The sequence below is a fragment of the Berghia stephanieae genome, chromosome 6 (genome assembly GCF_034508935.2).
Source record: "Berghia stephanieae isolate SIO BIC M18660-M18661 chromosome 6, UCSD_Bste_1.3, whole genome shotgun sequence".
Classification (NCBI taxonomy): domain Eukaryota; kingdom Metazoa; phylum Mollusca; class Gastropoda; order Nudibranchia; family Aeolidiidae; genus Berghia; species Berghia stephanieae.
In genome coordinates this window covers 32,223,229-32,236,340 of record NC_088365.1, presented here as the reverse complement: position 1 = coordinate 32,236,340, position 13,112 = coordinate 32,223,229, and the positions used below count along the sequence as shown (strand labels likewise).

The 13,112-nt window shown below is 37.1% G+C and overlaps 1 protein-coding gene across 28 annotated transcripts in view; it reads right to left on the bottom strand.

The window, feature by feature from the left end:
* LOC144974877 (ankyrin repeat domain-containing protein 26-like) overlaps positions 1-13,112 on the bottom strand; it is a 92,258-nt gene that overhangs the window by 36,475 nt on the left and 42,671 nt on the right. For all 28 annotated transcript variants that reach the window (XM_078918321.1, XM_078918330.1, XM_078918328.1 and 25 more), the window contains 2 exons: positions 1,510-1,720; positions 961-1,160 (listed from right to left, as the gene is read on the bottom strand). In XM_078918321.1, the coding sequence (XP_078774447.1) occupies positions 961-1,160; positions 1,510-1,720 (411 nt within the window). The remainder of the gene's footprint in view (positions 1-960; positions 1,161-1,509; positions 1,721-13,112) is intronic.

Genomic DNA, 13,112 nt, shown 5'->3' with positions numbered 1-13,112 from the left:
TCAATAGTGTTAAAAGAGAAAATACAAATTGCTTGCTACGCCTTGGATAGGACAAAGTATTTTTTGACCAGATCTTAGAGACCCAGCTACCTGAAAGGCTGAGACAGCCCAGAACCGACATTGGTCTATTTACTTGTGAATTGAGTGCCCTAGCGAGCTATCGGGTCCCAAATATGATATCAGATTAGAGTTAAATCAACTTCTCCCATTAAAGTTGTGATTGGAATGTTCTGTCATGTGACGAATGGATGAAAATGACTTAGTTTGAAAATGAAATTACAGTAGATGTGATTTATGAATATAATGTTCAGTTTCAGAAATTCAACAGCCAATGCGACACTTAAAAAGTATTTCAACGTCTAAGAAAAGGAAGATTATATATGTCACATAGGACAATCAAATAGATTTAGAATTAAGTGCCTGCAATCCTCTTGGATCACAGACACTTTAAAATAGTAAGAAAAAAGAGAAGTTCACACAGGCGGATCCACGTGTAATTTCTTAAATAGTCATCTCTCACAGAAGAAAAACTCATACAAATCAGAACTGTCTCCACCATAGGAAAGGACACCAGGAAAGGTCTGGGCAAAACCAAGAGGGTCGAGGCAAAACCAAATCATCTTATTCCAAGGGAAACGGCATAAACCAACATTGAAAGGGAAAAGAGTTAAAGAGAGATAAAACCTAATAATAAAAAGTCTACAAATAGCCCTATCAACCCACAATAATTTTTTTTTTAAATAAAGAAAAAAATCAAGAGAGAACGTAAAAAGAAAACAAAAAATGAAAAGGAAGTAATGAGAATTTCTTTTTAAAAAAACAAAACAAAACAAAACAAAACATAAAGTTATTACACCTTTGATCACGCCATTATTATTAAAACCTTCAACTCATGCTGAATAATGTCTGTAACAATTGAAATACGGGAAACACTTTGGAATATGATGCCCAGTTAATTACCTTTCATCACCAGGGTTGTCAGAAAACAATGAGTCATTATCATCAAATCTATCTCCAACAGTAGAGAACTGCCCAGTTGAGGTAAGTAATGGAGAGTTGTTGGAGGGAGCGGGGACCTGTAGTCTCTGTCTTATCTGTTCCACAGTAGAGCTGCCTATATTGACGTATACTCCAGCTCCTGGACTGGTGGCTGTTGGGGGCTGGGGGTCAAACAGCGAGAAATGTGTTAAAAGAATATTGTAAATAGTGGTGGTGGTGGTGTTGGTTATGATGATGATGATGATGATGATGATGATGATGATGATGATGATGATGATGCAGTGATGTTAGTGGTGGTGGTATGGTAGTGGTGGAGACGACTGTGGTTGTGGTGGTTTTTGTAGTGATGGTGATGATGATGATGATGATGATGATGATGATGATGATGATGATGATGATGATGATGATAATGATGGAAATGATGATGATATGATGATGATGATGACGACGACGATAACGCGGCGAAAATGACGATCGTGATGATTAAGACAAATCACAGTCATTACTTACAGATGTTGATTTGGTGGGAGAACTATGGGCAAGGGATACATTGTCTCTCCTCAGTGTCTCCTCCTCCACCAAAGTTCCGTGCTTGATATTCTCCACCTCTTCTTTCTCGTCATTCTCATTCTTTTCTTCTTCCTCTCGTTTCCTTTTCTCGTCTTCCTCACGCCTTTGTCGTTCAAGTTTAAACTGTTGGTCGATTCGATTGAGTTCCTCTCTAGAATCCAAGGGGAGAGAGAACAAATATATACGTTTTTGAAATAAGATATTGAAACAAGAGATGGAGTGGAGAGAGAGAGAGAGAGAGAGAGAGAGAGAGAGAGAGAGAGAGAGAGAGAGAGAGAGAGAGAGAGGGGGGGTATTGGTAATTGTCATTAATGCTACAATTAAATTCTTTAATTTTTCCACAATAATTAATTAACCAATTAACTATAAATGTCATTTAACTATTGCTAATGTTTGGGACCAGTCCTCTTACTCCAAAGATCGAATTGATGGAGAGACATGGGGAAGAGGGTGGGGAGGGGGGGTGCAGATTGAGACAAATATTGAGAGAGATGGATAGAAAGAAGAAAGAGGAGGGGAAGGAAAGATGGAAAGCGGGGAAAAGCAACAGATGGAGGAAGTAGAGATTTTTGAGAAAGACAGGCAGAGGCAGATGGAAGAATGGGTGTCGTTGTTGTCTTCGTCACTGTCCTTGTATTCGCCATTGTCGTAATGACTATAGGAATGAACATATATTATTGGGAGATGAGTGGGGGTGGGGGGGGGGGAGACAGAAAAGGAGAGGGTGGAAAAGAGATAATTATGAAGGTCTTAGGTCAGTAATAGTAGTAGTAGTAGTAGTAGTAGTAGTAGTAGTAGTAGTAGCAGCAGCAGCAGCAGCAGCAGCAGCAGTAGTAGTAGTAGTAGTAGTAGTAGTAGTAGTAGTAGTAGTAGTAGTAGTAGTAGTGGTAGTAGTAGTAGTAGTGATGGTAAGTGGTCCACGAGACATAGTTCCTTCTGGTCTTCTGTTACGTGAAAAGGACAAAGGAATTGCTTGCTCTCTTCAGTCCTTTTTGGGAGGTATAGTTTTTATCTAACGACCCACTCCATGCTGGATTGAAAAAGAGGCAAGAAGAAGAAGAAGAAGAAGAAGAAGAAGAAAAGTTGAAACTAATACGATTAGATTGCGTCCGAATTATTACATCTAATGAAAAAATATGTTATAATAAATAAGCGAATGTACAATAACATACACAGGCGTGCGAACACACACATACACAGACATATACACACACGCGCGCGCGCCCGCACTCCCGGTGCGGTAAATATAACAGAGGGAATAATTCTATAAAGCTGTTTATTTTTTTAGAAGAGAACTAAACTGCACGGTGGGGGGAATAGGGGGGGGGGGGGTGAGTGATGTATGTGTGTGTGTGTGTGTGTGTGTGAGAGAGAGAGAGAGAGAGAGGGAGAGAGAGAGGGGGGTGTATCCATATTATTTATTGACATGTTAAATAGCTAGTCAACAAAACACGAAATGCCCCATACCTCAGAAATATTCTACCAGTATATCCACCTAGAAGTCGCTGGTACTCCACCAGAACGGACATTCTATCATCAAAATATAATTTATGTGAGTCGTCGTCGTGTGACAGACGTTATATACTGCAACTTGAACATTCTGAATTGTCTTCCACTCCTATTGCAACATGCTGTCATAATTAACAAGACCTGTATAGGTTAATATTTCAGCACATCAACATGACCCACGAAATCAAATGTAGCATTCTAAGGTTTAATATAGATATGTCATGTCGACGTGCTCTTATTTGCAGGTCTGATAACCGAACACAATTATGAGCTTGTTTTAACGTTGTTGTAAAGGACAATATTTTGCGTTGGTTTGAGAGTATTTCCATTACAACAATGCGCCCATAACAATTTAGGTTATCAGAGCCGCAAATAGGCACACTTCACATGTCGTAGATAAGTATGCTGGTCTTCATAAATCACATCTTGGAACATTTTGAATTGTCCTCCATTCCTTTTGTAGGCATAGTTAATAAGGCCTGCTTTATGATTGGTCAACATTTCAACACATCAACATGGCACACGAAACCCAATAGCAGTCTAACATCAGTATTCGAATGTCACGTCATAGATATGTGTGCCGGTGATCATAAATTAAAATTTGAACATTCAGTAGTGTCTTCCATTCCTATTGGAGTCACAGTTAACAAGGTATGGATTAAGATCCGTTAATCCCACAACATATTAACATGTCATGAAACCCAATACAAGTTCCGAATGATATGATTTATAAATTTAGAGAGATAAGGGGAGGCCGGAAAACTAATATGGAGAATAATAGTATAATAGTAGCATGTAACACAATATAAGAAATGGCTGCTTGAGGCACAAATCACCGACTACTATATATTACAGTATGCCTAAGCACAAATCGTTTGTCTTTTGTTAGAGTTTATTCAAAGTTTATTCAATCAAAGATACTACGATCTTCTTTTTTTTTTAAATCTAATAAAACGATGCGGTCTCATATCAAAAGAATTCCTCACCACCCCACGGTCCACCAATCCCCCAACATTTCTTACTTCATAGTTTATTTTGTTGACGAAGTGTTTGTTCCTGAAAAATAGACATCTGGGTAATTTTTTTCTCTCGGGTTTCTGCCTCTTTGCTGGTATTTTTAAAACAACCCCGTGATTCAGGCAATCTTTTATTCCCTCTTAATGATCAAATGAGACGCATCGCCTCAAAACAGTTTTATGTCGAAGTAAATCAGATACCAAAGAGGGATTTTAAAGAAAAAATTACAAGAAGAGAGGAGGAAGAAGGAGGAGTAGGTGAAGGAAGAGGAGGAAATTGAGAAAAAGAAGAAGAACAAAAGGAATGACAACAAAAACAATAACAATAATTATAAAAACCATGATGAGAATAGGGGGGGGGGGTGAATTGCCATAAAATCAGCGGCTTATTTGAGCGGATAAGAATAAGACAACTTGAACTTCGAATTTTTGTCTAGTTCCTATAATGTCTTATTCTGACTTCCATTCCACATGCAATAAATGCTTACACTTGCAACAATAGACATGCTTCGTTGACCTTCCTGTTGTGTTCAATAAGTAAATCATTAATGTCAATAGGCAGTTAGTACCTAGTACTAGTACGCGGTACCACCAGACAGCACACCTTGGGCTAAGGAATGTGTCAGAATAAAAGCTTACAATTGATGTTGCATTGTTCTGAAAGGGTTGGAAGTATTGATGCTATGCGTTTAACTAAAATATGCACAACATCTGCCAACAAAGTTAAACATATCAACATACAAAAAAGAAAAAAAAAATGTGTGTAACCTTTAACGTTTATAACGATTTAATGTAGTGAGACCTTGTCACAAACAGGGTGTCTAAAAATAATAACAAAGAGCTGAGAGACGTCAACTTCGTTCCTTCTTTAGTATACAATCGAGATGATGAAAATACGAGCTATACATACCATACTGCAGCACATGTAAAATATGTGTTGATCACTTGCGTGCTATTCAAAATGTATTATTAATATTCATTAACTGCCCATGGACCTGAAGGAAGGAATTTATTCCACCATTTATATAATATTGCAGTGATAGCAGGCCGACCATTTTCACCAATACAGCAAAACATCAAAACGACCCTAGCATCCCAACTGCCATCTTGTCGATATCGGTGATAAACGGGTTGGGCGGGAATCAAACCCTTGTCTGTAAAGAGGGATTAATTTAAGACAAATAAAATAATGATGCTTACAAGAAGGTGCAAGTTTTAAAAACTTTAAAAACCAATTTGCATGCATATATAAAAACAAACGTGATCGCATAAATAACACTTAAAGCTATCGGTGGCGGCTACCTGAAGCCTGGGATCTTGAAAATACAAAAGAAATGGTGAAAATGGAAAGGCTTCGTATGGAACAAACCTTTGTTCATTGTTTTGCCGACGTAGGGTTTGTACCCGATACGTCCATGGTCTGTACTGTTCCCACCGAAAGCTTTTCCATTTTCACCTTTTCGTTTGTACTTAAAAGCTATCATCACATCAACTATTTCTAATGGACTATATATTTTTTTAAAGAAACAACTTGAAAAGAAATACATTCTAAAATAAAATGAACAATGATATGTACAATCTTATGATGGATGAACGTGTGTTTTGTGTGACTTTTTTATGTACACCTATAATCTACAACTAGAACACATATCTAATATAATAACACACAATATTGTTTCACAAAACTTGCGCTATAAAATTAAGTAAACCACATAATCCATCAAGTCTTGTTTCACCATTAAGAATCAAGGAAGTTTACTCTCTCTCTCTCTCTCTCTCTCTCTCTCTCTCTCTCTCTCTCTCTCTCTCTCTCTCTCTCTCTCTCTCTCTCTTTCTCCATATGGTCAAAAGTCGCCCATTACAGTGGTCAAGCAAAGCAATCAATATGTCAATGTAAAGAAAGCAAGGTGTTTTGATCAGCCTAATCCACCCATTAACCCATTCCGACAACGGGACCGCTACGTACAACTAATTACCGGCGTTTTTCTTGTTGGATCTCGGGATTATCAATTATAAAACCAGCTTGCGGTTTTTTTTTGTTTAGGTTTTTTTGTTGTTGTTGTTGTTTTATTTGTTTGTTTGTTTTTTGTTTTTGTTGTTTTTTGTTTTTGTTTTGATTTGTTGGGTTTTTTTTTTACATTTTAAAAAACTTATTTTGTTTGTTTTGTTTTGTTTTGTTTTGTTTTGTTTGGGGTTTGTTTTTTGTTTGTTTGTTTTTGTGTTTTTTGTTAATATCCTTTTCGACATAAATTATTGTAAAATTGCAAAAAGATGTGCGAATTACTATGAATGGCATGAGAGAGAGAGAGGCGAGGGAGGGATGGAGGTAGAGAGAGAGAGAGAGAGAGAGAGGGGGGGGGGGCGAACAAATATGAAGGAGATAGATGAGGAATAAGGGGTGTGTGTGTGTGTTTGTGATGAGGTGTAAAAGAGAAAGAGAGAAAGTGTGTGTCTGTGTATGTGTGTGTGTGTGTGTGTGTGTGAGAGAGAGAGAGAGAGAGAGAAAGAGAGAGAGAGAGAGAGAGAGAGAGAGATCAAGTCAACCATCTGACGGAGTAGGTACATTTTTGATAGCTTTCATTGTGGTAATAATCTGTTCTTAACTCGAAATGTTTATCTTATCCATGAGCCAAGGACTACTCCGGCAGAGCATAGAAATAGGAAGTGAATCGTTTCATAAAGACAGAAAGGTTGATCTTCAACTTCAAATCAGCCGCATCTCGTATTTAAAAATCTGTTCATTTACTCACTCATTCATGCTTTGTAGATGATCTTCATGTTAAAATAAATCTCCTACATAAAAATAAAGACATATAATAAACGCGTGTAAATCAGACTATCCCCAAACCGGCAAAAAAAAAAAAAAAAAAAAAAATCCAGCTCGCTCTTGGGCAATACCAAGTCGTGCCATTCTAGAAAAAGACAGAAAGCTGGGCAGAAAACGACATCACTTTATGTGACCTTCCCCCTAAAGCTGGTAATATACCAGGAAAATATAAGTATTGAAAGTTGAATGTACGGTCAAAATAAAAAAAAATAAATGAACAAAATAATAAAATTCCCTTTTTTCATCCCACGCAAATTTGTTTTAGGGAAGTTTGGAATCTAGGCGTTGCTGCAGCGCCGCAAAGATGTTCTATTGGAGTGGGAATAAAAATTCCCTAAAATTCAAGCGGAAAAAAACAAACTAACTTTCGAATCACAGTTCATTTCAAATTTTAAATTCGCCTTTTCAATATTTGCGGCCGCATCACAAATATAACACCATATCGAGGCGGTGGGTCTCATATACATACTTGTGATTAATAGTATAGCACTCGCCTTCGGAGTGGAAAGTCCTGAGTTCTGAGCGGCGTACAGTTGAGTCCTTGGAAAAGACTCTTTACATAGTCTCGCACCGTACTAGGGTGTAAAATGAGTACCTAGCCGTTAACAGCGTTGATTCTGCCGGGGGGGAAAAAATCATAATATCGCGTGACAAGCGTCATGTCTTGAGCTATATATTGGCTTCTAAACCTTGTTTTACCCTATATAAAGGTGGGTTTTTTTTTAAGTTTTAAAATGGGACAGGACAGTCAGTAATCAACTTCCCCACATTGAAAACAATACCTACCTTGGAGAGGTCCCTGGTGAGAATGTCTTCCAAAACAACATGGCAAATCACAATTCCCTTTTCAATTTTGAGAATTTTGGAACACGGAGACAACATCGAATCTCTTTGGACCCCTGAACTCAGGGTATTTATTCATTTCATTGGTGATGAAAATGCAGAAATATTTGGCTTGTTCCTTTTCAATGCCGTAGTCTGTGTCATTTTAACTGTTATAAATCTTAACTTCAATTGCGTTACATATTCAAGTGTTTTATGTTTTGTTTTTGTTTGTTTTGTTTTTTAATTCGACATGTTTTTGTTCAATAAATATGTCATAACTCGTTGACATACGGTATCATTACCAAATTGCTGCTTTATAGTAGGAATTTATTATAACCTATTGTTCAGATCATCTTATTCCCCACTTTCTCTTTCTGTGGTTATGAATTAGAATATTGATAAATCACTCACAAGCTTAGCCAGTTAACTGTCGTACTCTGAGAAAACATGTATTTAAAAATTTGGCCAGAAAACTCGTCCTCTGACCCTCATCTTGGCAAAAACTCTCGCGAAGTTCCAGGTTTGAGAGTTTTAGCCAAAGTGAGGGACATTTAAGATTGAAATGGACCCAAATAATCCACGATGCTTTTCATATAATAGCATGCTCCATATTCTGACAGAGAACTATAACGAACACAATATTAGTTTGGGGGGGGGGGGGGCGCAAGTTAATCACGATAAAAATGTAAAAAGTAAAAAGTTGTGTATAACACGGGCCAACCAAAAATGAAATAGGAAAAAAAATACAAGAGGTTAAAATGATAATTTTCTTCTGTAAATTTATTGTTATTATCATGTACAGGTTGTTTATTTTAAATCTGCTTTATCGGGTCCTGTGTGGTACACAACTGATTATATTTTTTAAATTTTACACCAGCAACTACGCGATATTGAAAAAAAAAATCATTGTACACAAATGCACTATATAGAAGGAATGCATTAAAAGGATAAATTCCCCTTTAATTGAAAACACCACACTGCATTGGTAGAAAACAGAGAGTGAATTTCTAACTTCATAGTAGTAAACAAACGTCAGGTACTTCAATTGATAGGACACCGCAATAATATAGGCATGAACGTTGAGTCCCTGAAAATGGGAACTATTATGCATTTCAGTATTTTACCCGATATCCGTCAATCATAAAAATGTAAATCTTGTCGCTGTTAAACACGAAAAGAGTATATCTATGGATAGAAAAATATGTTTTTAGTCCTTTTTATTTCAACGTTATACTACATTACAACACCAAGTAATTCGTACATCACAAGAGAATGGTTCGTGGCTGACGTATAATTATTTGCGGGTCTGATAACCCAATTGATGATTGACTCATTTTTGTGATGGAAATACTCTCAAACCTAATCAAAATGTTATCCATTACAATACAACAATATCAAAACAAGCCATTATTGAGTTCGATTATCAGACCTGTTAATATATGCACGTTGCTTTATCTTATTACATAGAACTTCTTGAGTGTTAAAAAAAATTTAATAAAACCTCGCACAATAAATGTTGATTGTTTGAAAAAAATATTATTCATTAAACGAGATGTTGTCTCCCAATCGTTTTTTATTGCATGGAAATCTTTTTAATGTCTTATATTCGATCAGAGAGTGGTAGAGATATATTGCGAGCGAAGAAGAAGAAGAAGAAGAAGAAGAAGAAGAAGAAGAAGAAGAAGAAGAAGAAGAAGAAGAAGAAGAAGAGAGGGAGGGAGGGAGAGGAGGAGAGAGAGGAGGAGTAGAGTGAGGAGGGATGAGATGAGAGGGGGGGGGGGGGGGGGGGGGAGGGCAGAGAATGAAATGGTAAGGAGATGAGGTAGGCAATTAAAAGTCGCAAACATGATAATTCTAATGGTCATAGCAAAAAAATTAACCTATTCGCCACAATATTCCTTCCGCGATGATTGTGAAATTCTATAACATAACGGTACCGCGGCCTTAAATAAAAAGTGGGAATTGGCCAAACAAGGTAGGGTGGAAAAGAAAGGAGGGAGGGGGAATGACAATAGAAATTTATTCAAAGAAGTGGGAGCGAATGGTAGTAAGTGTATGTTTTGAAGGGGTGGGCGGTGGGGGGAGGGGGGGGGGGGATTGAGGAATGTAGCAAGAAGGTTTTAAGAGATCGAAGGAAGTATCGTAGCCAGATAGGAAACACTGGAGCTTAAATCAAGTGCCCTTACCGGACTAGCGCCAGACCCTATCATACACATACTGCTACTCTGACTTCAGTAACGCACTTATCTTTATTGCTGATAATGGTAAAAATGTATCCATGTTTATGACCGGTCACCATGCCCATAATATTTTACATATCAAATCAAGCGAAATCAATGGAATGATTTTACAAACTGGAGATTACTATTCGCCTCCTCCTCCTCTTCTTCTTCTTCTCCTCCTCCTCCTCCTCCTCCTCCTCCTCCTCCTCTTTTTCTTCTTCTTCTTCTTCTTTTTTCTTCTTCTTCTTCTTCTTCTCCTCCTCCTCCTCCTCCTCCTCCTCCTCCTCCTCCTTCTTCTTCTTCTTCTTCTTCTTCTTCTTCTTCTTCTTCTTCTTCTTCTTCTTCTTCTTCTTCTTCTTCTTCTTCTTCTTCTTCTTTTTCTTTTCCTCTTCTCTCATAAAATCGATTGAATTTCACAAGTTACTGCCGATGCGGATTTTTTAAAATAAATAAATATTGTGCTTTCTTTTACAGTAAAACATCAAAATACACATAAACAACCTGTATGAAAATATAAATGAAATTTCTTTTTTACTGGGACTTTAAAACATAATGGTTCTATGACATGTATATCAGGTATTAAAAAGCAGAAGAAGAAAAAAAAAACGCACTGAGAAACTAGCGATAGACAATCAATTTATAAAATTTGATAGGAGATAAAGATCACTCTTTTATAAATACCGGAGATTATATACACACATTCCATTATTTCTCCAGAGCCAATGTCCTTTTCCAAGATTTTGTTTGTTACTTTTGATGTAACAAGATTAGAACAAACATTGATATACTTTTGAATGTTGTGGAATCTAATGCTGTGAGGTTTGCGAATATGAGACTCTCGTCTCAAAACGGTATTATGTCGGGATGATTAAGAAACTGAAAATGGAATTATCAAAAATAATTACCAAAAATATCATACTTGGGTTGAGTTTGTATGCTTTATTGAAGAGAATGATGAAGACCATAATTTTTGTTGCTAAAAATCAAATATTCATGATTATTTTTTACCAGTTTAGCTCAATTTTACTTTCTAGCATCTGGTACATCCCGACACAATACCGTTTTGAAACGATGGGTCACCACATATCATGGGGTGAAAAAAGACGTTTAAACCGTTTATATCTATACTAAGGGAAAGACAATTAATTCCACATACATCACCCATGGAAAATTCTACGAGCAGAGTCTGGAAAACAAGGTTTTTGTTTTTAAGGGCTTTACGGCGCTTGCAATTCATTAAGGTCATATCAGCACCAGTAAAAGGAAGAAAATGGGAAAGTAAAAAGTTCTAGAAGTACAATTAAAGCATCCAAGAAAAGGGAAGAACAAGGGGAATTGGTTCAAATCGGAAACAGATGTAGATTCCGAGAGCACACTATCAAAGTAATTAGTTTGAGATCACCTAAAAGTCTCATCCAGACACAAGCACAGGATCCCACTAAGAAGAGCACACTCAAATGTTTATAAATCATATATAATATGTGTACAAAACATAATACAGTGCATAACAGAGAGATGATTTACAAGGGAAAAAATATCATCTCCCATAACTAACTACACATTTGACTGTTTCCCTCTCAGCCAGGACAAAACAAGTAAACTCATTCCAAGACAAAGATAAAGCAAGTTGGAATACAGATATAGGGGGATAGAAGACACAGTAAGTACCTCCCTGCCCACTATGGGAGGTCAAGAACCCCACCCAGTGGAAAATGAGGAATGATGGCTCTCAAATCACCCAGAAAAAGCTCAAATGATCTCGAGCTCCAAACCAGCAAGAAAACATTTAGGAGAATTTAAATCCATCCTTACTTCGAACAATATGCAAACATCAACAAGGAACAGAATATTGACATGTTTTGAACATTCTGCACTCTTGTACAGCTCAGAGACATGGTTGCAAAATAAAGACCTTGAAAGGAGAATAGTTGCATTTGAAATGGGAGTTATTGACGCAGGGTTAGAATAAGCTGGAAACAACAACAACAACAACAACAACAACAACAAAAGAAAGAAAGAAAAAGAAAAAAAAACCCTTGAGGCAGTCTGCAATATTCTCAACCTGCGCCCAGAATAATCGAAAACAATAAAGACTAGGACATTGAAATACTTCGGCCATGCTAAACAACATAACATCATCTGTAAAACTATTGCCGAAGGAAAAGTAGAGGGCAAGAGGCCATGAGGTCGTCCTCCAAGATCATGACTAGAGGACATCAAGAGCTGAACTGGGGTGATACGTGAAAAATGCAACAGACTGGTACAAGACCCGAGTAGAATGGCCTTCCATTTCCAGAATTTCCAGTCAACCTCTTGTGAGATGACAGCGGAGGTAAGGTAATTATCGTCACTAAGTACAGGGGTATGCAGATTAAAGAGGAGACTCTTCTACAAAATAAATGTGGCGTAGGGCTGTCTTTGGAGTGCTTATAAAGTGGACATTGATCTAATTTATACAAAAACTGCAAAATATGAGAATGGAGCTACCTACCAGAAATTTGGTCATCCGAAAAACCACTTAATGCACATAATAGTGCTCATAAAATAATAGAAAATTTAAGTTCTTATAGCAAACCATTAAATTTAAATTGGCAAGAGAAGCAAGCTGCATCCAAGAAGTTGATCTGAAAGTAGGGGCTCTACACACTTAGAACAGACTTTTTCAGGAAAATCCAGACAGTGACAATGAGGTGGTGGATATGGTGATAAAGATGATGCTTTTGGAAAGGTATTGCAATGAGGTCAAAGATGTTGGTGTGATGCTTTTTGTTTTTGATTTGTTTTTGTTTTTTTCATTTCTGCTCATGACATTTTACCTTTATCCTGGAAGGTCATATCATAACAATAATTATGTTCTTGTGACACTGGAGCACGATACCATCCCTGATATCTTAAAATTGCTTCAGAGGGAGCATTTTCTTTTTAAAGTAAATATATGATCATTTAATGTGGGTGACACCATTCATTTTTAATGGCGAGATAGTATTTCTTGAAAGCCATTTTCTCTCCAATAAAAAAAACGTATTTACCCACAGCTTTCAATTTTATAATTCTCGGGGGACCATAATAGGTAAGGGACTGGGACTACACTGAAGTGTGTTTATGAGTGTGTGTGTGTGTGTGTGTGTGTGTGTATGTGTGGTT